Source organism: Moschus berezovskii, chromosome 12 (genome assembly GCF_049115385.1).
Source record: "Moschus berezovskii isolate FMDL1 chromosome 12, NW_MosBer_1.0, whole genome shotgun sequence".
Lineage (NCBI taxonomy): Eukaryota > Metazoa > Chordata > Mammalia > Artiodactyla > Moschidae > Moschus > Moschus berezovskii.
The window spans coordinates 96,082,805-96,107,428 of NC_142471.1; the positions used below are offsets into that span (position 1 = coordinate 96,082,805).

Below are 24,624 nucleotides of genomic sequence, written 5' to 3' on the forward strand. Positions count from 1 at the left end.
GGTGTCCCTGCGATGATGAACAACCTATGCTACTACTCAGAAAACTAGACCGAGACCCAGGACCCGAGTCGGAACGTCCCAACACCATGGAACTCCTGAGGGATGGAAGGAACTCACAAAGGTTTCCAGAAAACTTTCGGATAATTGGCTCGACTGATGAAAACGCCTTGAGGGGATTAGAGTCGGTTCCTCTTTCCGCTGAGGGGCAAACCTGCAGCAGACGTAGAATTTTGTCTATGTTACAAGTAATCTGCATCAGTAAAACATTTAAGGGAGTGACACATCATGGCAATAAGAAACGCATCAAACTCGGAAGGCTGCACCAAAGGGAGCTTCAATATGAAACAGTAATCCTGGGAGAACGCAGCCCATGGCCTCGCGGGCTCCCGACCTGGCCGGCAGGGCCGCCTCTGCCCCAACGCCCCGACACCCCAACGCTCAGCCCGATTGTGTCCTCACACACTCATCTCATCTTCCGGAGCCTGAGTCTGTTTTCCTTGTCCCGCTTCTTGAGAATAAGGATGAACTGGTTGAAAAAATGCTCCTGGTCCTTCCGCTTTTGGACGAGTCGAAACCTCTGATCCCGGCCGTACTTCTCAGCAAACTCCTTAAATGTGGTCCTGGAAGACAAAAGGCATCCTGAGGGCCTTCCTGGAGGAGAGCGGCTCCTGGGGCTCTGAGCACCTCCTCCCTGAGCCCAGAGTCTCAGGAGCAGGACCCTCAGCAGGTGAATGGACAGAGGGAACGGCCACTGGGCCTCCAACACCACCTGCCTGCTCCCCGTACTGGGTGTCACTTCCCACAGGCCCGGCCAATGCCTGAGCCATGTTAACTCACACATCTGCCCGTCTCTGCATCTGGCCGCCCTCTGGATGCGAGCCTGGCCTCACCTCCCTCCTGGGCCTCGTCTCACTCCAAGCCCCCAGCGCCCACCCCATCGCTGCTCTGGCCACACAGGTCTTCTTGCTCCCTCTGCTCTCACTGTGCTCTACTTGCCTTGGGCTTCTCATGCTGTTCCCTCCACCTGGCACACCCTTCCCTCCTCTCCCCACTCATCCTTTAGAGCTCTCTTTTCACTAGAAGTGAGGAGTGGAACATTTCCTGCCATATCAGTAAACAAAGGCTGTCACAGGCACCAGCGATTGCAGCTCACGGACAGTGAGCTTGGGAAGGAACGAACCCCCGCCAGCTGGCAGCCACCAGACTGCAGCCACTCCCCACGGGAAGCTCGGGATGTGGGAACACAGGACCCTGGCCCCAGACAGCCGAGGTGAAGATCAAAGGAATGGCTTCCAGGAGCCCAGACTCTCTCATCTTCCCACAAACACAGAGGCACCCTCTCACAGCCCTCACCATGGATGTCATCTTGAAGAGCCTCAGTTGTGCAACTCAACTCGCCTCTCCCTGCACCCTTGGAAGCACGTTACCTGCTTTGTTTCTATGGAGCCTCTTGACAGTCTAAGCCCAGCGGCGTGTGCTTAGCACCCGAGTACTGACTCATGGAACCCGTGATCGACAGGCCAGGGAGGTGCCTGTAAGGAGCTCAGAGATGCCAGCCAGTCCAGGCCTGAGGGGCCGGGGAAGCTCTCAGGGCGGGAGTGGATGCAGCCTTGCAGGGACAAGTGGAACCTCGGCCAGGACCTGGTCCCCAGAGCCGACTCTCCTCCCAGCTGTGAGCTTGAAGCCAAGGGCTGTGACAGCTCCAGGGGTCAGGGGCCCCGGGGAGCCAGGTGCCTGGACTTTGCCATCTGCCTCCTGCCTGGGGCTCCTGCAAGAGCTATAGCCGGAGCTGCGGGAGGGGCCCAGAGTGTGTGAGAAACCGATGCACCCTGTGCCTAGGGAGACCTCTTCCTCCAGTTTCTCTTTGCAGACAATTTCATTTATTATTGCAGAGATTTCATTGTTACATTGAATTATTATAACTTAATGTGCTGTGCTTAGTCTATCAGTTGTGTCTGACTCTTTGTGATCCTGTGTAGCCCACCAGGCTCCTCTGTCCATGGGGATTCTCTAGGCAAGAATACTGGAATGGGTTGCCAAGCCCTCTGCCAAGTGATCTTCCCTACCCAGGGATCAAACCCAGGTCTCCCACATTGCAGGCAGATTCTTTACCTTTAATGCATGAATAACAAGATTATATTGACACTGCTGTTACGAGACAAGACCAATAGTTAGCAGACCTTTGTTGGCTTCCCCAGTGACTCAGTGGGTAAAGAATCTGCCTGCAATGCAGGGGACACAGGAGGCACGGCTCAGGAAGATCCCCTAGAGAAGGAAATGGCAACCCTCTCCAGTATGCTTGCCTGGGAAGTCCCGTGGGCAGAGATGGGCTGCATTCCATGGGGTGGCAAAGAGTCAGACATGACTAAGCTGCAACAGTTATAACTGTGTTGTCACTAAACAAGGTGTCCCCACCTTCCTCAAGCACTCCTGCTCCCCGGGCGCGCTCCGGAGCCCCGCTTGCCCCCAGGCTTCTCTCTGGTTGCCGACATTCCCCCTTCTTTCCCGCCCTCCCTCACTGCCTCCGTGTGAAACCCTCCCGTGACGTCACAGCGGCCTTGCACTGGACCAGCACACGCTTATCTGCACTCCCATCGCCCACTGGCATGAGAAACGGAGGCGTCGAGTCGCGGGGCGCTTGTCATCGTGGGGGTGTCTAGAGGGGGCCCGAGCATCTTCAACAGGGGGCTGGGCGGAGACCCTTTTAGAGAGACCCTATTCCGGGCACCTCTGAAAAGAAGCATCCTCAAAAAGAAAAACGAACCAAAACTCTGTGGCCTGTTAGCCGTCGAGGGGGCAGCCTGCCTTACTGCTGACCCTGGTGGACCGTCCAGTGAGCCTGGGGAAGCTCTCTGAGAACCGATCACTGTGGCTTCCTTTCCCCAGGGACTTGGCTGCCCACAGTTGAAGGAGGTGGCTGATCCGGCCAGAGTGCTGGTCCCAAAGCCCACGGGGAGGTTCCCCCGGGGCTCCTCTCCCTGCCCCAAGACCCTGAGAGCTGGGCAGGGCTGGGAGCGGGCCCGGGACTATCCCTGCAGTCAGGATGGGAGCCAGGATGATGGGAGGTGTCACTAAGAGTCCTCCGGATGCCTGAGCTGACCCAGAGGGCAGCAGCAAGAACTGCCCGCTCTCACTAGGACACCTGCGAATGGCGGGAAGAGAACGTGAAGAGGATCTGGAAAGGGTTTGAAACGTCCCGAAACTGGCTGCCTTTGAAACGCAAGCCAGCTTTGTAATTACAAAAGTATTATATGCCCAGTATACACTTCTAAAAAGTGGCAGGCAATTAGATCTAATTTCAATGAAGAGTATATTCATTTATACCACTGATTTTCCTTCTGTGTGTGTGTAATCTTCTTCCTAATTGTCGAGTACAGACTGAATGTCTCTCCTTCCCATTCACGATATGTTCACGGGAGGGGGAGATGCGTTGGCTTGTGGCTAACATTCCAGCAGTGGCTGGACAGAGACCGTGAGCTAACTGTCCTTGAGGCCAGCGTGGTGGTGAGTGAGGATGAGAGTCCTCAGAACCTGCCGGGCACCGCACGTCTTGCCTGGTCTGCCCCACATGCGTCCTGCTAGAGGCCGGTGAAGCAGGGCAACTATCCCCTCAGATGGAGACACGCAAGCTGTGAAGGTCCAGGGCCTGGCCCCAGGGTCAGGGCCAAGGATGGGCAAGGCTGCTCTACGCTGACACAGGAGCTCCAGAACCAACCCCCAGCCCGGGGTCACTGACTAGGATGATGGGAAAATCCATGGCCAGAACCCAGCGTCCGGTAGAAAACCGCAATTTACAAATCATTAGACCCACATTTATGTTTCCAGGTTAGCATTTGGCGATGGGGCTAATGCATGCAAATTTCCTTCCCATTCAGGAAGTACCTATCCTCTAAATAGTTGGAGAAGTTTTCTGAGGACCCATAGTGAAGGGAAAATGTTAGTCACTCAGTCGTGTCTGACTCTTTGTGACCCCATGGATTGCAGCCCACCAGGTTCCTCTGTCCATGGAATTCACCAGGCAAGAATACTGGAGTGCGTTGCCCTTTCCTTCTCCAGGGGATCTTCCCGACCCAGGGATCGAACCCAGGTCTCCTGCATTGCAGGCAGATTCTTTATCATCTGAGGCACCAGGGAAGGACTATATAACCAATACAAAATTACATTATCCAATTATTGACCAAGTGAGTTAGCCAATTACTGATCAAAATGTTGATGTCTACATCTGCGCAGAAAGCAAACATCAATTAATACCCAATTAAATATGATCTGCTGCTGCTGCTGCTGCTAAGTCGCTTCAGTCGTGTCTGACTCTGTGTGACCCCCATAGATGGCAGCCCACAGGCTCCCCTGTCCCTGGGATTCTGCAGGCAAGAACACTGGAGTGGGTTGCCATTTCCTTCTCCAATGTGTGAAAGTGAAGTCGCTCAGTACTGTCCAACTCTTCGAGACCCCATGGACTACAGCCTACCAGGCTCCTCTGCCCATGGGATTTTCCAGGCAAGAGTACTGGAGTGGGTTGACATTGCCTTCTCCTTTAGCACTATTATTAAAAATGCACACTGTCAGCATTATTATTAAAAATAAAAATGCACAAATGTACATTTAAAAATAATGTCTTAACTAAAAACAAAAATACGTCAAAATGAATCATTTTTCACTCATTAAATTTGTAGTTTTATAATTAAAAGTAGTATATGCACATTAATTTTTAAATGTCAGTCAAAGTTAATTTTGGGAAGAGTTAGGTTTATGCATTCTTTTATTTCTGACGTCATTTTCATATCTGCTTGTTTCATTTCTTGGGCATAATGCCTGATTATCTTAGGTGAATCTGACGGCCAGTTTCACTCCTCCCTTCTGCCCGTGGAGGAGCGTCTTCACAGTGCACTCTGGGCAGCTGCCCAGGCGTGTGGAGCCCAGGCTGCTGGGGGGTTCATTTTGCTGTTGTGTGTTGTTTTGGATTTTCACTTTCGTATCACTTGATCAGGACTTAGACCAATCTAATGAGGGCTGACCTACTGATGAGTTGTTTTGGCCTTGGAGTCAGGGCTGCTGACAGGTTGAAAACCATCATGTAGGGTAGACAGAATGGCCAGGGTGCCTTTGGTCAGCAGACAGCACCCCGATTGCCGGGGGGATTGGGAAGCAGGGCTGGGAGGTCCATTCATGGACAGCACAGAGAGAAGGCCTTCCTTCTCCAAAATTACATGCTCGACGGAACATAGGTCACCTGATGTAACCTGCACTGATTTTTAAAAATCCTCTTACAAAATGCGGTAAATTTCCAGCCCCATAAATTGCCTGATGTTAACCCTCTCTCCATACCTGGGTGACAGTTTAGATTCCTCGAGAAGCTTTTTGAATTCTTCTTTGGCTAGCAGCAATTTGCTTTTCTTTTCCTTGTATTCTTCTTTTATTCTCGTCTTGACAAACTGTTCAAATATCTTAAGACACACACAAAAGAGAACTATTACAAGAGTGCATATCAGAAATGAAATCTCGTGTTTCGCACACAACAGGAAATCAGCGAGAATCTGAGATAAGCCAGTCTTTTTCACAGCTGCTGGAGCTACAAGGAAGAGCCTCCCACCACGGTCTCTCCCCAACACCGAGTGTCTACACAGTCACACCAGGTCTCCAAGAGACCAGCGCGCTGCACCTGCAGGAGTGATCTGGGGTCAAACACTGAATCAGCTTGCTTAGAATTCCCTGGAATGAGTGAGCGGTGCTCTCTAGAGACAGTGGGGGCAGAGGGCAGTTTGGAAACCCAACCCTCGGGCCTCAGTACTTCTCTTTGGAACACCTGGAGCTTCCCTTGCCATGTGAGTTTTCTCACTGACTCTCACATCCCAGCCAGCAGTACCCTGACACATGAGAGTATGAAATTTGTTCTAGCAATCCCCAGGGCAACGTAACTGGCATTTGAATCTCCAAAATGACTTTGAACTTGTGAAAAGAAAGTCAACTCAGCATCTCTCCCTTCCCCACCTCGAGGCTCCCAGAAGCCCCTTGTGAAGGAGGGTCTGGCTCCCCAGGACTCCTGCAGATGAGGTGAGCCTCTCCTGGGTGTCATGGAAATGCCCAGTGAGGAGCCCTGGCCCTCAGGCACTGAACTCCCACCCTCAGCTTGATAAGAAGTGGGCCTGAAGGCTCCTCGATAAGGAAAACTGCCTCTCCATCTAAAGGCTATGGACATCATCTGGTAGGCAAACCCAACCACAACCTTGGTGAGGTTTCCCCCAGGAACCGGCAGCGGACATAACAACACCACCAGGGATCCCTCTTTGCAGCAGCGCCTAGAGCGAACCTCACTCGCTCAGATCAAGGCCGTTCCCTGCTGCAGTATCAGAAAACGGTCAGTTGCAGACGAGGCCCAGAGGAGGTGGAGACAGCTGCGTCATTCCCGGTGCTCTCCAATCTTCAAGATCATTAAAAGGAGAATATACTAGAGGTCATTTAGATGTGTTGTTCAGTTCAGTTCAGTCGCTTAGTCGTGTCCGACTGTTTGCGACCCCATGGACTACAGCAAGCCAGGCCTCCCTGTCCATCACCAACTCCCAGAGTCCACCCAAACTCATGTCCATTGAGTCAGTGATGCCATCCAGCCATCTCATCCTCTGTTGTCCCCTTCTCCTCCTGCCTTCAATCTTTCCCAGCATCAGGGTCTTTTCCAATGAGTCAGTTCTTTGCATCAGGTGGCCAAAGTATTGGAGTTTCAGCTTTAGCATCAGTCCTTCCAATGAATATTCAGGACTGATTTCCTTTAGGATGGACTGGCTGGATCTCCTTGCAGTCCAAGGGGCTCTCAAGAGTCTTCTCCAACACCACAGTTCAAAAGCACCAATTCTTCGGCACTCAGCTTTCTTATTAGTCCATACATGACTACTGGAGAAACCATAGCTTTGACTAGACAGACTTTGTTGGCAAAGTAAGGTCTCTGCTTTTGAATATTCTGTCTAGGTTGATCATAATTTTTCTTAAAAGGAGCAAGCATCTTTTAATTTCATGGCTGTAGTCACCATATGCAGTGATTTTGGAGCTCCCCAAAATAAAGTCTCTCACTGTTTCTATTATTTCCCCATCTATTTGCCATGAACTTCCAGATGTTCAAGCTGGATTTAGAAAAGGCAGAGGAACCAGAGATCAAATTGCCAACATCCGTTGGATCATCAAAAAAGCAAGAGAGTTCCAGAAAAACATCTACTTTTGCTTTATTGACCACGCCAAAGTGTTTGACTGTGTGGATCACAGCAAACTGTGGAAAATTCTTCAAGAGATGGGAATACCAGACTACCTGACCTGTCTCCTGAGAAACCTGTGTGCAGGTCAAGAAGCAACAGTTAGAACTGGACATGGAACAACAGACTGGTTCTAAATCGGGAAAGGAGCACGTTAAGGCTGTATACTGTCACTGTGCTTATTTAACTTATATGCAGAGTACATCATGTGACATGTCAGGCTGGATGAAGCACAAGCTGGAACCAAGGTTGCCGGGAGAAACACCAGTAACCGCAGACGACACCCCCCTTAAGGCAGAAAGTGAAGAAGAACTACAGAGGCTCTTGATGAGAGTGAGAGAGGAGAGTGAGAACCGGGCTTAAAGCTCAGCATTCAGAAAATGGAGATAAGGCATCTGGTCCCACCGCTTCGTGGCAAACTTAGATGTGTATGTGGATATAAATAAAATCGATCCGCAAAAGCCCACATTGGGTCCTAGTAGGCCAATAAACAGCAATTCTGTGCCAAGCCCATCAGTGGCCTTTGCAGATCCTGGAATTTGAACCAAGAGTGCAGGGAGTCTCCTGTGTTCCTCCGAAGGATCCTCCTGAGGTCACAGAGCCGGAAGTGACCATGTGGTTGGTCACAGCCCCATTGCTCCCCGGGTGGAGTTGGTCTCCTTGCTCTGCCCGATGGTTTCAGATTCCATTTCAGTCCCTTTGTGGGACTATAAATCCAAAATGCTTCTCACCTCCAGAAGAATCATCAGCAAAATCAAATATTCACGAACAGGACTGGATGGAGAGCATGCACGTATGTATTTAAGGAAGCAATGCGATGGGCTTATTTCACCTTCAAGGCAAATGGTAACATAAGCTCTCCAGTTCTCTGATAATTTCAGCTAATAAAAAAAGTGAATGCAGGGTTATTATCCAAATAAAAGCGTGGGGCTCCATCATTAGTCAGAGTTTTGCTCTATTAATTTTAAATCTGGATAGAACCCTGGCTGGCACCGGGGTCAGAGCAGTGAGACAGACCTGCTCCTCTGTCTGCCTGGAACCATTTACCCTCTAATCAGATTCTGCTCTCCCCACTGCCTTTGCTCTGGCGCTTTATTTATGCCGCTATAATTTAATGTAACAGGTTTTTTTTTTCTCCTGTTTAACAAATTACACCAGTCTTATTCAAAGTGGGGCATGACTTTTTAAAAGACAGACCACTGGCCATTATCTTGTCAAGGGGTGTTTCAGTGAAATAAGATGGATTGCCATTTGTTGCCATAGAAACAGTTCTGATGCACGTTCCCCAGACCCCTGCTCTCAGTTCAGGCCCATTCACCGCTCCCCTGCAGCCCCCCACAGAGGGATGGAGGCAATGAACACACTGTGAGCCTTGGCTTTTCCCACGAAACACTAAGGGACGGTGGGTCCCCCCCACCAGAGTCCATGACTGCTGCTTGCCAGCCAGATCCATTCATAAATAAGACCGTGTTTTCTGAATGGGGCCCAAATACTGTCTCCTTCATCAGCTCAGCTTTAGCTCTGCACCTCTGAGAAATGACAACATTGCCGCTTTGCCGGGAGGTGGGTTTCTCTGACGATGCCAGGTTCCGTCTGAGGCTCTCTGGTGCTAAAGGACGTCAGCTACAGGGAGCTGGCCTCCTCCTCCTCCTCATGGGGCTCGGGGACCACATTGCAGGACGAGCACCGCCTGTGTGCAGTGTGAACATCAGAGGGCCTGACGTGTCCCCTGGTGATTTCACAAAGATGCCTGCAAGCTCCCCACAAAGGGTGGACTCAGCGTGAGCTGACCGTCCATCTAGTCTGATCTGTCTGCCCCCAGTGCATCCTGGCACCCCAGCCCTCCCGGGCTGCAGGAATCCAGCCCTGCTGCTCCTGAGGGTGCTTCTCATATCATGACCACCCTCCAGACTCAAGACGGCAGGCAGGAGTCCCCACTCGGTCCGGAAGCCCAGTCTGTTCAGCACACAAACGGGCCCTGAGCACCCTGCCTGCTGAGAGGCGGGGCCTAAACATCAAACCATCAGCGGAGGAGTCTTACTTCTCCAGCTTCCTTTAAAGGGGCTGATGGCCTCTGCAAACACCCACGGACTGAAGGCAGCAGCACTGACCTCGGCGGTCAGTGAGACAGCACTGGCAGCTGCGCTGAGTGTTCCCAGTTACGGCTTAAAGTGACCCTGTCACCAAAACAAACGAGCTGCTCACCGTGTGCGGTCGTGGCTAGAGAGTGAGCTCTCTGATTTCTAATACTGCAACAAGAGGGGGTGATGTTACCAGTGATTAAAGTCGCCCGGTCTCCTCAGCTGCGGGGAAAATAGATATAAAACGGCCAGACTCCAAGTAAGGCCCTGCCGGAGTGGCTTCTCTTGAGCCCCTGGTCGGCACCCTGAGGGAACTTCATGGGCTGATGACAGAATTGAAAACAAAGCCTCACTTTCTCTCCTCCCGGCTCTGGCTTTCCAGGACCCCGCTGTCTGAAATCAGACGGATGCTTCTGACGGCCCGTGATGCCAGAGCCCTCCCCTGAGACGACCCTCGAGGGGCTTCTGCTTCCAGGGTTGGCCCCCAGTCACCCATTCTCCACACGCATCCCCTCTGCACTCAGAAGTCAGGGGGAGAAGCGTGGTTGGGATGGAACCAGAGATGCAGAAGCAGAACAGGAATCCTTCTGGAACTTCTCTCAGGGCCCATTCTTGGGTGTGCTCTGGAGCCACAGACGTCAGCGGGGCTGTGAGAACTCGGGCCTCCCCATCGGTCCGCACAGACTTCCGTCTGTCTGTCTAATCCTGGAAGTGGTTCTGGCTCCCTAATGGGACTGGTCAACACGCCAGGGTAGACTTCTACCAGGTATCCATTTAAAATGACCTCAGGCCAGCTACCTGCAACCCGTTCTTGCCTTTCTGGGGATCTGCTTTCTAGAAACGTCCATCCTTTACTTCTGCTCCTACGTTCCCTGGACCTCTCCTATGTCACTATTCTTATACTGGATCTTAAGTCTCTTAAATACAGTCATCTAGGATATAGTTCATGCTCCCCCAGATTGAGTTTTCACCTTCAAATATGAGTATTGTCTCTGGGGGTCATGACCAGACGGTTTGCCAAGAGCAGAAACCAGGGTAACCCCCCCTGCACCCAGGGCCCTTTCCCCTCACAGCTCACGGGCTAGCACTCACCCTCGCAGCTTCCCCACAGACCCAGCGGAGACACCAGGCGCTCGTGCACAGAAGCCCCTGGAAGGAGCAGCACTTTAACGCCTCGTCTCGCGAGTCTATCAGTGTGCCTCCCACCACCTTACCTGTTTCCGCTCCTCCGAGTTCAGCAGGAGATAGCGTGGATCAAACACGATTTTGTGTAATTCTTTCTCCCAGGTAGAAAACGCTGACACCTGAAGAAAGATATTCAATAGAGTGGCTTTTAACAACTAATGCTGAGCCCGAGTCACACTGAACTGGTCGATGGTGAGAAACAGCCCTAAGGAACCACAGGTCTGGGGACTCAGCGGTGTTTAAAAGTACTTGACTTGTCCAACTTTTAAGAAAATCAATTTTTCCAGCATAAGAAATTTAATTTCTAGACTCATGACACTATGTCTTCCCTGGATATATTCCAGGGCCAAGTGCCCTGATCTAAAGCCCTGATTGTATCTGTGAGTCTGGGACATTCTCAAATGTCGTATCTTGAGAGGAGAAATTATACATGTAAGAATTTTTAGGATGGCACAGGCCATAACAGAGGGCAGTGTCTTGCAATTAGTCAGAATTTGGCACAATTTTAATTGATTTTTAATCAACATTTAAACCTTTTTCAGGTAGGTAACTTTTTAACCAAAGTACCTTATAATAGTCTCAGTTCAGTTCAGTTCAGTCGCACAGTCATGTCCGACTCTCCGCAACCCCATGAATCACAGCACGCCAGGCCTCCCTGTCCACCACCAACTCCCGGAGTTCACTCAAACTCAAGTCCAAAGAGTTGGTGATGCCATCCAGCCATCTCATTCTCTGTCGTCCCCTTCTCCTCCCGCCCCCAATCACTCCCAGCATCAGAGTCTCTTCCAGTGAGTTAACTCTTTGCATGAGGTGGCCAAAGTATTGCAGTTTCAGCTTTAGCATCAGTCCTTCCAATGAACACCCAGGATTGATCTCCTTTAGAATGGACTGGTTGGATCTCCTTGCAGTCCAAGGGACTCTCAAGCATCTTCTCCAGCACCACAGTTCAAAAGCATCGATTCTTCGGCGATCAGCTTTCTTCACAGTCCAACTCTCACATGCATACATAATAGTTTAGACTTACACAAAACTTGCAATACTAAGAAGTTACCGTCTAGCGCGCACCCGGTTGCCTTTATCGCTAGCATCTTATCAGTGGTGGTCTAGATGGACCCGCGCTACTATTAACAAGAGTCTACGCCTTACTCAGTTTCTTTAGTCTTTGCCTAATTTTTTTTCTGCCCTGGGATCCCACCCAGGACAAACACCACGTGTAATCTCACTTCTCCTCGGGCTCCTGGGGTGATGCAGCTTCTCACTCTCCTGGTCTGGATGACTGACAGCTCTGAGGAGAGCCGGCCAGGTGTTCCAGGAGCTGTCCCTCTGCTGGGCTTTGTCCCAGTTTTTCTCACGTCCCGCTGGGTCTGTGGGTTTGGGGAGGAAGACCCCAGAGGAACGTGCGCCCACCCTGTCTGTGTGGCGAGCCGCAGCGGGTGCTGGCCTCGATCCCCGGGCCAAGGTCTCTCTTCTCTGCGTTTATCCTTCTTCCCTGTGTCGTGCTGTCCTCTTTGGAGGGAAGTCTCGCAGAGCCTGTCCTGTTGTTGTTCGGCTGCTCAGTCATGTCTGACTCTGTGGCCCCGTGGACTGCGTTTATCCTTCTTCCCTATGTCGTGTTGTCCTCTTTGGAGGGAAGTCTCGCTGAGCCTGTCCTGTTGTTGTTCGGCTGCTCAGTCGTGTCTGACTCTGTGGCCCCGTGGACTGCGTTTATCCTTCTTCCCTATGTCGTGCTGTCCTCTTTGGAGGGAAGTCTCGCTGAGCCTGTCCTGTTGTTGTTCGGCTGCTCAGTCGTGTCTGACTCTGTGGCCCCGTGGACTGCAGCACTCCAGGTTTCCCTGTCCATCCCTGTTCCCCAGAGTTTGCTCAAACTCGTGTCCATTGAGTCGATGATGACACTTGAGGGTCCTGACCCACCTCCTGATGTGGAAGAATCTGTATCAGTTCCTTGGAGTCCTTCTGGATGGGGTATTTACCCATTCTCCCACATTTACTTCTCAGTTCAATCATCTGTTTATGTCACTATAAACTCATGGATATTTATTTCATACTTTGGGTTGTAATCTGATTTGTGCTCAAATCGCTCCAGGTTTGGCTGTTGTGGTTGCCTCCTGTGTCCTGGGAACATATCCCCATTGTTCTGTTTTCTGGGCCCTTTAAGATGCTCCAGGGTCATCTCCTATCTCTCCTGCATTGGCCCTAGAATCAGCTTTTTCTGAGAAGCCTTGGTCCCTCTTATCGGAGAAGGTGTTGGGACCTGAGATCCAGGTGAGCTCATTGCTGCTGGGAGGTTGCTACTTCCAGACTCTCAGCTGATGGGGCACTGAAACCTTTTTAAGTCATCCAAAAATAATTTATTCACTTAAAAACATTGACTAAATATTGGCTATGTCTTAGGCCCCTTGCTGGGTGCTATGAGTTTAGAGAAAATAAATCAAGGCCACTGACCTTGAAAGGTTGACCGGGGGTGAGACAGAAAGAGAATTCAGGATCTCCCAGGGGCATGAGTGTCCACAGAGAAGGGCCCCCATCTGCCTAGGGGGAGCTGTCTCCAGGGCGGATGGTGTAAGGCCCTGGCCCATGAAGGGGCCTGGGAGGGTGTGCAGCAGGGGCTGTTCATGGTGCGGAGGCCAGGCTCCAGGAACTAGGGGAACGTGGGGGTCTCAGGGGGATGTAGGAGGCTGTGCGGAGCTGGGAAGAAGAGGGAGAGACGACCTGAGTGGAGGTGGTGACACTCGCTGGCCTCCTCGGGAACCAGGGGCTTGTCCTGAGAGCAACGGGAAGAGCCAGATATGACGTGCGCCCAGGGGCCTGGGCAGGGGGCAGACTCAGCGCAGTGGAGAGGAGAAGGCAATGGGCAGGTTTCACAAACAAGGCCCACCCGCTCCTACTTCTGAGCAGGTTACAGTATGGCTGGTAGAGATACTATTTCGATAGACATGGGCTTTGCTTGGAACGGGCTTCCCTTGTGGCTCAGCTGGTAAAGAATCTTCCTGCAATGCAGGAGATCTGAGTTTGATCCCTGGGTTGGGAAGATCCCCTGGAGAAGGGAAAGGCTACCCACTCCAGTATTCTGGTCTGGAGAAGTCCATGGACTGTGTAGTCCACGGGGTCGCAAAGAGTCAGACATGGCTGAGCAACTTTCACTTGCTTGGCACATTATAAGGATTTTCTAAGTTGGCAATTTCTGTATTCAATAATAAAAATCAAAATTCTTTTTAAAACTCATGAGCTCTTTTATGCACAGGGTGAACCAAGCTCCACCCAGGGATCTTTCTCAATCGATTAGGAACACGGTGAAGTGCTGACATGTCATGGCGGGGTGAAGGGGTGGGGGGTGGGGGCTCTGCAAGAACATCAGGGCAGAATGGTCCCTCCATTCGGCCAGAGCTGATGCTTGACCACGTGAGCACTGGGGTGGACATGGAGAGAAGGGACAGTCAACTTCAATTCAGCCCAATCAGACAGGGTCAGCCCATCATGCAGAGCCCTGAAGACCCCTGCAAAGCCCCAGCACTGTACGAAAGGCAGGTGATTGTTAAGAACTGGTGTCACATAACTGACTCCACCAGTGTGATGAGAATTTTAGGCGTTCTCGCTAAGAGTCGCACATGACTAAGCAACTTCACTTTCACTTTTCACTTTCATGCATTGGAGAAGGAAATGGCAACCCACTCCAGTGTTCTTGCCTGGAGAATCCCAGGGACAGGGGAGCTTGGTGGGCTGCCGTCTATGGGGTCGCACAGAGTCAGACATGACTGAAGCGACTTAGCAGCAGCAGCAGCAGCAGGTGTATAACAAACTAAACTAAAAAAAAAAAAAAAAAAAGGATATCATCCTTGGCTCCAAAGGAAATTATAATCTGTATACAAGGCAAGGAGATCCAACCAGTCAATCCTAAAGGGAATCAACCCTGAATATTCATTGGAAGGACTGATGCTGAGGCTGAATCTCTAATACTCTGGTCACCTGATGTGAAGAGTCAACTCCTTGGAAAAGCCCCTGATGCTGGGAAAGATTGAGGGCGGAAGGAGAAGGGGGCAATAGCGGATGAGATGGTTGGATGGCATCACCGACTCAAAGGACACGAACTTGGGCAAACTCTGGGAGACACTGAGGGACAGGGAGGCCTGGCGTGCTGCAGCCCATGGGGTCAGAGAGTCAGACACGACTTAGTCAGATATGCCTGGGCAACTGGATGACATACATTGTCGTCATACTGGAAGAGTCATTTCACAAAGACTAACTTGTGATGAAAAGACAGACGTTGTCACATAACCTGTCAGCCGTGCTGACACGTGCTCTTGACATGTGGAGGATGGTGCAGGGCTGGGCAGAGGAGCAGCCCGGGCATGGGGCCTGTGACTGAGGCTGGAGCCGGCGGGGAAGCTGGACAGTCAAGTGTGAAACGCGGTCTAACAGTGCCTGTAGGGGGCACGGCCTTGTCCACCAGACCGACTCTTCCCAAAGGACCCTGATGACTGTTGCTGCCTCCACCGTGAGACTCACTCCTGGTGGAAGACCACCCTCCCCAGGCCTGCATCTCTGCAGTCACGTCCTGGTAGGCTCATTCTGTGGGACAGGGCCAAAGCCTCCCCTTTCTTGCTGGAGGCCACTGGGGAGCCATTCTCTGTTCCCAGGGGTCCCCAAATTCCCTGTCGTGGCCCTGTCTGCAACAGGGCGGCTTCCTCAAAACTGGTGGGAGAACCTCTACGTATGAGGCCCCAGCCTATCCCATCACAGGGTACGCCTCCATCCTATATCTGCAGGCCAGCCGCCTTCAAGGGAGGGGTCCCTTGTGATGGGTGTCCCGGGGTTGGAGCCCTGGAATCACTGTCAGGAGATGCCCACGCAGCGGGTCCCTGAGATGGACGTGCCCTCTGCCTCCAATGTGGCTTTCGTTTCCAACCCAGGCCTTCATCCCTCATCGGCATAGCAGACCTTCCCTTGATGCTCTGGCAGTTTACATGTGGTGTGGTCCTTATAAGGGATTCTTCAGCCCACTTTAGACCCTTCCCTGTGGAAGTCGGTCCTTCCCTGCAGCCTGGCTGGGTCTGGGGTGGTTCTGTCTCCCTCCTGGGCTGTGTGCTCTGATGTTCACGTCCTCTCCTGACAGTCGGCAACATATTCCCAGACACATCTGGACACTCAGGGTGCTGACACCGGGTGACACCCTGCCACGGGCGAAGGTCGGGGTTCCGTCCTGGCGCGAGTGCCTGCAGGCTCTGGCTAGCGCTCACACACATCTTTATCTGCCCTCCCCCTGGAGCCCCATCCTGGAGTATGGCCATTGTTTGGGAACAAGGAGAGCTCGGGGAGTGGTCCCCTGGGCTGGGCTGGTGGCCAGGCTCTGCCTTCCTCGCAGCCTCCTGCCGGCAGACTCCCCTCCGCCCCAACTCATCCTTCGTGTCTGAACTGCGCGCCCTGCCATTCCTCCCAGGGCCGACACCAGAGCCTGTCCTTCAGAGCAGGCACCGGGAAGGAGCAGCCGGTGGACCCTGGCCAGGGCGCAGTCCCCAAGCTAGAACCGCTGCTGCCACGTCGCGGAACAGGGTCCGCCTCCACTGGGGGTGAGGGGCCACCTCCTGCCTGCCTGGCAGGGGTGCCCTCCTGGCTCTCCGCCCCCAGGTCCCAACACCATTGCCTCCGTCAGAGGCGCACTCCACGCCGCCCTCCCTGCAGGGCTGCCCCCGCGCCCCCACCCGGCCCCCAGCCTTGACCCTGACTCGGGTATGAACACGCGCCCCGCCCGCCCACCCTCTGGGCCTCTGCTCTGCCCTGCCCGCGGCTCTGCGGATGACAGACGGCGTGTTCCTTGCAATTAGCACTCCCGCCATTACCCTCTTTATCCAATTTCCTGGAATGCACAGCTGTGTCTTCTATTTCTGGCTCTGGAGCTCCTGACAATTCAAGGCGGCTTGAGGCGGGCACAGCACAGGATGCAGCGAGGAGGCCGTGCTCCAGGCGAGGCCTGCCCGGGTGTCTTGACGTTTGGGAGGGAATTCCAGGCATACCGGCCACCGTCACGGGGAAGGAGAAGAGCTGAGGGTGATGCAGAAGAGCAGGTGCCTCCAGGTAGCCACCCCTCAGGGGAGCCGTGGAGGACCCGCCTGCAGTTCATGATTAATCCAATCGCGGGGCGGGAAGTGGAGGGTTTCCTCCTGGCCCCACCCCTCCCTGGTGCAGCGTTGCCTCTAGCGATGCTCCAACCTCAAACTTAGAGGGACTGGTCAGCACGTGGAGAGGTCTCCTGAGCCAGGTGACCCCCAGGTGAATCCCGAAATGACAGAGGGGTTGGGTGCCCCCGCCAGACCCTGGGACTTGCTGACTTCTGCCCCATCTCCCCGTGCTCAGAGTGATTTACGACTTTCTGTGTGTGTGTATTTTGATCAGTAAATAGAAGCTTGCACTGTTATTCCACAATATCTCACCTAACTTAGTTTCCACACTACGGCTAGCTATACTCCCATCTTAAGCTTAGAGTGGGTGGTCCACGTGCCCGCCCCCCAGGTCACCTTCTTGTTAGACCGCGGTCTACTCTCTAATAGGGAGGTGACCACAGTCATATCTGCAGAGTGCAATCACCAAAAGCTGTGGCAGTTAATTCAGGAAAGAAGAACCACAGAGCAGAAGCCACGAGAAAACACAAATCAAAGGGAAGGAACCATGAGATTCAAAAAATAACAGATAGTAAATATCTGTGCTTCTTACTATTCAGTGGTGGTGGAGCGTGCTGAGAAAACAAATTTTCAGAACTTTAAAACACCGCTGGGAGAATACATTGTGTGAAAACAACTTTTTCCAAAACAATTTGATAATACAGGTCAGATGTTGACAGCATGCAGGAAGCAATCCCACACACACACAAACCAACGTTCGTGCATCAGTGCGGTCATCAGAGTACCATCTAAACTAGCAAAATTGGGCAGCAGACTAGATGAATGAAAATGAGGGCACTTTGAATGGACAGTGAACTGACAGTTATTCCCTCATCAAAAACATTTCCAAAGGTTTATAATAATATTTTAAAACTGCTTCAAAGGAAAAAATAGTATACAAATGTATAAATTAGGTTGAACCTTATCAAAGTGCCTATATTTAAAAAATAAATGGGATTTCCCTGGTGGTCCAGTGGTTAATAATCTGCCCGCCAAGGCAGGGGACACGGGTTTGATCCCTGGTCAGGGACAATGCATGCCGAGGAGCAGCGAAGCTCCACGGTGCCACAGCTACTGAGGCCTACGGCACTCTAGAGCCTGTGCTCTGCAACAAGCCTCGCACCGCAACTAGAGAAAGCCTGCAGGCAGCAGTGAAGGCCCAGCACAGCCCAAGTGAATAGACAAATAAAATATTGGTTCAGCCACGTTTAACCACGGTTCAATCCTGGTTATACTATATAACAATACTGTATAATATGCATTGTACTATATAATACGAATGTTTGATTTTGCTATTGCTTTAAAATCTGTTTTTAGGATAAAAAGACTAGAAGGAAAGGTATCCATTGATGGCAATAATTTTCAGTGATTTTTGTTTCTGTTCTTTGAATTTTCCATCTTTCCTATAAAGAGCATGCACTCCTTCAATGGCACAATCTTATTTTATTAGTGGCATGTGCCTGGTGAGACCTTGAAGAGTTGCCATAGGAACATGAAGCAGATAAGCTTCCTAAGGAACAAGGGTATGTCTCATGGAGAAGCTCCTGCCAGTCCCCAGGACTCCAGACCCACGACTCAGGCACTGTGCCTCCAGGGCCATCTCAACCGGGATGTATACCTGCACGTGAGGGGGACCGAGCCCTTTCCCCAGCGTCTTGGCCCAGCAACCACTACAGCTTCAGGAAATGCCACCTTCGCATCTGGGCAAAGGGCACTAGACGCCAGCCACGGGGGGAGATGCTCCTGCCCCGACCTGGGAGAAGGGAGAAGGCATAGCCGCCGTGATGGCAGGAGGGCACCAGGGGAAGAGCCTCTCCTTCATCTGGACCGCCTTTGCACCAACAACTCCTTAGGGCAGAGAGAGAGCCCTGTGGCTCGACCAGGGCTGGTGTGCGGATTGTGAATTCCTCTTTTCAACACAGACTCGGATCCAAAGTCCAGGGTTCTCAGCTGCAGGGCTGACCACTGTGCCAGTCAGTCTCCCCAAGGCTGCCCGCAGTTGCAAAACTGGCTGGGGTTCCCCTGCAGGGGGACCCGGGAGTGTCTGAATCAAGATCCAAGGTTATGGAACAGTCTTTCTTTCCTGGCCTCTGGGAAAGCCACTTCCCAAGGGCTATTTTGCAGAAGGAAGAGACCCTCAATAAAATGTCTCTAATGCATTTATCTAAATAGACAGAGTTAAATTAATCAGTTGCTACTCAATTAATCTTGCCCTTTATAGACTGAAATTTAAAGAGAGCTCTATTGTGGTTTATACTAGTGAAAGAATATAAAAACAAAGCCTTCCACTTACATATTACAAAACCACAAAACTGAAGGCCTTTCCCCAAGCCAAAAACCCCACGGCACACCCCGAACCATGCCCTTTTTAAACTACTAGAAATCCACACATCTAGCTGCTTCTTTCTATAAGCACATGAATCTCTGAGCTGAAGCATTGAACAAATGCAATAAAAAATCTTATTAATCACTCAGTCTATGAAAAAGGTGACCTTTTTCAGCCTCATTTTTAAGCAACTAGAAATCTGATGGGCTTAGCCATCAAAGCTCTTGAGCATGAGTAACTCATAAAATCTGCCGACATATTTTATAAAGTCAAGAGTCGTAGACGCGGGCGATGCTTCTTGACATCAGCAGTACATTCAGGTTGGCCTTCTCTACTCATGAAGGGTGTGTGGGCTTCTTCTGAAATCCTTGTAAGATGAGGGTCTCAGCTTCACCCCCGTCTCTGTCTCCTGGGAAAACCCAGAGTACTGGGGCTGGTTCCTCCCGTTTCCACGTTGTTGCTGATTCTCGTATGTGAATATATCTAAGGACCAAGGCTGGATGGAATCAGCTCAATGGGCAAGAATGCACTGAACACGCCCTTAGTAAAGCCACTCAGCCAGGACTCTGGGGTGCATCGGAGACCACGTAGACTCGGGGTCCTTGGGAGGGCGGGGTGGGGTCTCCAGCAGCCCTCACCCTCCAAGTGGCTCAATGTCATGCTGTGCAGGTAAGTTGGACTTGGTTGGTTTCCAGAACAAAGAGGTGGAAACCTAGACATTGATGAGGTGAATGCTGCATATGTCTCTCAAATGCCCACGGTGCCGCCACTTCTCGGGGAATTCTCAGTTAATTCCACTGGGACAGACTGGCTAGGTCCAGTCAGACCTCAGAATTGTGACTATTTCTGCACTATCCTTGCCATCAGAAGAGGCGTGGTGGCAAGACTCAGGCGTTTCCACCCCTGTGGTCTGCAGGGAAGAAGAATCCACCCCTGTGGTCTGCAGAGAAGAAGAATCCTCTTCTTGGCGACTTTGTGGGGATAGAAGCCTGCTTTATCGTGAGTGATGTCTTATCCTGCAAATGCTTTGGGGCCACAGGAGCGGAGGAGAAAGAAACAGGAAGAACAGTTGCTCCAGGAGACAAACCCCCTCATCCAGGCTCCATGGGCCCACTCTCTGGTCAGCGCCGGGCCGGCCCAGGGCACATGCAGCAAGACCAGGGCCTGGACGTGAAGGGAATCCCAGGAGGTCACTGAGCGCCCCTGGGAGCCAGTGCCTGAAGCCAGGCTCGAGGAGCCCAGTGGGGCATCAGAGAGTCCCCTGCCTCCAGGACCCCGCACAGGGACTCGGCAAAGAGGAAGGCATGCATAGTGGCCGTGAGGCACCATGTGTCAGCTGGGGAGCCGGGGAGGCGGGGCTCAGAGGGTCTCCCGGGAGAGAGACCGCCTGTCAAGAGTGCAAGGAGGGCAGGGCGAGTGAGGCAGCTCAGGGCCAGACCGGCGGGGACACTGGGCACAAGCCTCCAGGACCCTGCGGCTGGCCCGGTGGCCATGAAGCAAGCAGCCCCTTTGGGTGGCAGTGACGGCGTCTAAACCCGGCCGGCTCCATCCTCCTGGGGTACCTGGGACTCGACGGTGGACCCACTTCTCCAGTGTGGGAGCAGCGGGCCGGGGCGGCCAGAGCCTGGCACTCTGGCCCCTGTTCCTGGCCTCCTCTCCTTAGCCAGGGGAGAGGTCACGTCTTTGCTGTTGATGTGGGGAGGCTGAGAACAGGGCAATGAGGGCCGAGCGGGGAGTGAGGGGAGGGCTTGGGGGAGCCCTGCCCATCAGCCACGTGGGGTCTGCGGTGGGCCCAGTAGGGAGCACACACCACAGACAGACACGCACACGTATACACTCACAACACACACACAGAGAGACACACGTATACACACTCATAGAACACAGAGACACAGGTACACTCACAGCACACAGAGACACACACATATACACTCACAGAACACACAGAGAGACATGCATGTACACACTCACAGAACACACAGAGAGACACACGTATACACACTCACAGAACAGAGACACACGTGTATACACTCACAGAACAGAGAGAGACACATGTGTATACACTCACAGCACACACATGTGTATACACTCATAGCACACACAAAGAGACACACAGACACATACATGTACACACTCACAGCACACACACACCTCTACACACAGCGCACGCACACACACACACACACACAGAGATCCATCCCTCACAAGAGCATCATCTGCTTCCAAGGCCATCCTATCCTACAGGATTTTGTGATGAAATAACCTCTACATTGAGAAAGAAAGAAGAAAGCTGCATGGGGAGGGATTCTTTTTTAAATAGCACTTTAGCCTAGTAAATATCACTCTGAAAATCATATTTTTAAAACAAGCTGCCCTCTGTCCACACCAGGGACGGGTCCTGTGCGTGTGAGTTCACATGTCCCTAGGTGTCCTCGTGAATTCACACTGAACACATGGCATTGCCACTCTGAGATCACAAGCCTACTTCTCCCCCAGGTCCCCGCGCCGAGGGCTGTATTTTACTTTTGAGTGTGTCTCCAGACAGATAAAGCGACGCATGCATTAAAATTCATGGTGCAGAGGAGACGAGGGGCCCCTCGGAGGGCGGCTGAGATAATCTCCTTCTCACTCCTAATTCTTCAAGAGCTCACACCGGCTCAGCTCTGGGGAGCCCTCGGGCCCCGCCCGCCAAGGTGCCAGCCCTGCTCAGACTCTCCCGGGGGGAGTCGGGGTCTCCGCAGACCACCCTCCCCTCCGCACCTGCTCTGGGAGGAGCCTCTCAGGAGGCAGCCTGTCCTGGGTGCTGACTGCAGAGGGAATTTGCTGTTGCATTCCCAAGGCCACTTAGAGTGCTCACTATAATTATATTTACACACCAGCTCCTATCACTGCCTTCTGTGTTCGGGCTCATCTTACGAAGGAATCCAACTGGGCTGAACTACTGTATCAGGCTCATTTTATACCCAAAGGCCAAAACAGGAAATAAAAGTCATTGGAAGGAGATTCAATTATAAAATGCTTGTCCCCCTTCAATTCAAAGGAGCTTCAGAACTCAACACCGCTAAGACATCCCACCTGCACGAAACCCACTGGGCTGACCCCGAGGGGTGCGAGCCCCTCCCTGAGTGAGGTCACCACAGGGCACGTCTCCTGTAGGGTTGGACGTCAGAAGCTGGCTGGGCTCCTGCAGGAAGGCCATCGACACAAACCAGCGCTGCATCCTGGGGACAGTCCCTTCCGGGAGATCCACACCTGCTCACCTCTCAGCCACATCTGCGGATAGGTGGCAAGCACCGCCTCGTGACGCATCACACCCTCCAAAGCCTCCCGCCCTCCTAGGACTGGTCCCTGTGCATGTCTTTTGGCCCCTGAATGTCCTGCACGCAGCCTGTCCACAGCTCGGTGCGGAAGGGGACGTGGTCCTGGGGGGCGACGGCCGGTTCGCCCCCACCCCCACCGCAGCGGCCACCGTGGCGCCCCCTTACCCCTCTCTCCAGAAGCATGTCCCGGAAGTGGGCCGCTCGCTCCTCCAGCGGCAGAAGGATCTGGGGCAGGGCTGTCTTGGCGTCCACTTCCTGTCTCTCTGCCTCCGCGGGCCCGGGACTCATGTGGCCTTCCGTCCTTTAGGGCACAAGATACAGAGAGTCAGCCAAGGCCTTGGAGACCCGCATGATTCTCACCATGAACTTTCCAAGCCTCCGTGGCCCCTGGAAGGAGCAGAGTCTTTGAACACTTTGCAAAGCCCAGCTCAGATGAGACTTGGCTCTTGGGATGCAAACTGCTTTGCTGCATTTGGGGCAGAAAGTGGAGACCGACGCCCTGACAGGATAGCACAGCCAGAGGGAGACCTCGGTGGGGCCTGAGGGTTGAGAGCACTCAGAACGGCCTGGGAAGGAGGCCGAGTGGCCCCGAAGCTTCCCCACCAGAGGCCACTGTCACCCGAGCGAACGGAGCCAATCAGTCACTTGAGCCAGTTGCTGCATCTTGAACCTGGTTCCACTTCGGCTTTTAGAGATGACTTGACTTTGGACAAAGGCATGGAAGACAGCCATGGGGAAATTATTCTATCTACACCCAGAAGGCAGAAAGCATTGTTTGGGGGTTCAGCCCAAAAGGGAGGGTTTAGTGGTGGCAGTGAGACAGGACCACACCCTGGGGACTCCGCAAAGGACAGGGAGAGCTAGGTGGCTGTGAGCCCAGGGGTAGCCACAGGGAGGAAGCAGGGCCCAGCGTGGGCACAGTGAGGGGCCAGGCGAGGCGGCCCAGAGGAAGGAGAGAGGGCCCCCTCTCACGAATCAGTGACCTGGTAACTCGCATCATTTGTTTAACTGCCCATCTGACGGAGTTCCTCCTGGTTCTACTCCTCGCGTTGGAAGCACCTGGAAACCTCCCTCTACCGCACCTTGATGCTCGCTGCTGGAAGAAAGCATCTGACCCAACACACACTGTTACGCCCACTCCTTCCCTCCTGCCCCTGACGTGCCCTGCCTGGGAGTGGTCTGCCCAGCACCTCGCCCTCAGCCAACCTCCTTCCCTCTCCTAAGGTGCCGACTGGACCCCCACTGCCCAGAGGGCATCCTTGCTGTGACACCCAGACCCCTCTGTGGGGACAGCCACAAAATTAAAAGACGCTCCTTGCAAGATAATCTGTGACAAACCTAGACAACATATTAAAGAGCACAGACATCACTTTGTTGACAAAGGTCTGCATAGTCAAAGATATGATTTTTCCAGTAGTTATGAATGCATGTGAGAGGTGGACCATAGAAAAGGCCGATCGCTGAAGAACTGATGCTTTTGAACTGTGGTGTTGGAGAAGACTCAAGAGAGTCCCTTGGACTGCAAGGAGATCCAACCGGTCCATCCTAAAGGAAATCAGCCCTGAATATTCATTGGAAGGACTGATGCTGAAGCTGAAACCCCAATACTTTGGCCACCTCATGCGAAGAGCTGACTCATTAGAAAAGACTCAGATGCTGGAAAAGATTGAAAGCGGGAGAAGGAGGCGGCAGAGGATGAGATGGTTGGATGGCATCACCGACTCAATGGACATGAGTTTGAGCAAGCTCCAGGAGATGGTGAAGGACGGGGAGGCCTGGTGTGCTGCCGTCCACGGGATCACACAGAGTTGGACGACCTAGTGACGGAACAACAACTCCCCCACGCTCCAGGACCAGGACTGCAGGCAGCGACGTCAACAGGCCAGTGCAAACCTGCTCAGAGGCCCCCTTCCCAGAAGTCCTAAAGAGAAGCCCGCTGTGGGGCACCGTGACTTCCTGCCTCCTGCACTCTGGACCGCGTCCTGGTCGCTTGCAGGTCCGGAACAGCAGGGTACGTGCATTTCAAAAGCCTGCTGCACGCCAGGAGTTGCGGGGACAAAGGCACTTACACCACGCACGTCCGGGTTTCCTGATGCAGGTCATGACAGGGCTCCCCAGGAGATCTGTTACCGGGGCACCTGTGGCAGCGTCTGCAGACATCTGTGGTTGTCACCACTCGGAAGGTGCTCCCAGCACTCAGGAACAGAGGCCAGGGCAATGCACAGGGTGGTCTGGGCGTGTCTCTGTCCCCGCATTTGGGGAGGAGGAGACAGCCATCCAGGTCATGGGTGCTGCGTGCTAAGTCACTTCAGTCAAGCCCAA

General features: G+C 52.7%; 1 protein-coding gene across 1 annotated transcript in view; it reads right to left on the bottom strand.

The window, feature by feature from the left end:
• Positions 1–463: 463 nt before the first annotated feature.
• Positions 464–24,624, bottom strand: part of TCERG1L (transcription elongation regulator 1 like) — a 191,681-nt gene continuing 167,520 nt past the window's right edge. The window contains exons 9-12 of the mRNA XM_088842546.1: positions 22,468–22,603; positions 10,534–10,623; positions 5,326–5,444; positions 464–620 (exon numbers count right to left, since the gene is read on the bottom strand). Coding sequence (XP_088698672.1) covers positions 464–620; positions 5,326–5,444; positions 10,534–10,623; positions 22,468–22,603 — 502 coding nt within the window. The remainder of the gene's footprint in view (positions 621–5,325; positions 5,445–10,533; positions 10,624–22,467; positions 22,604–24,624) is intronic.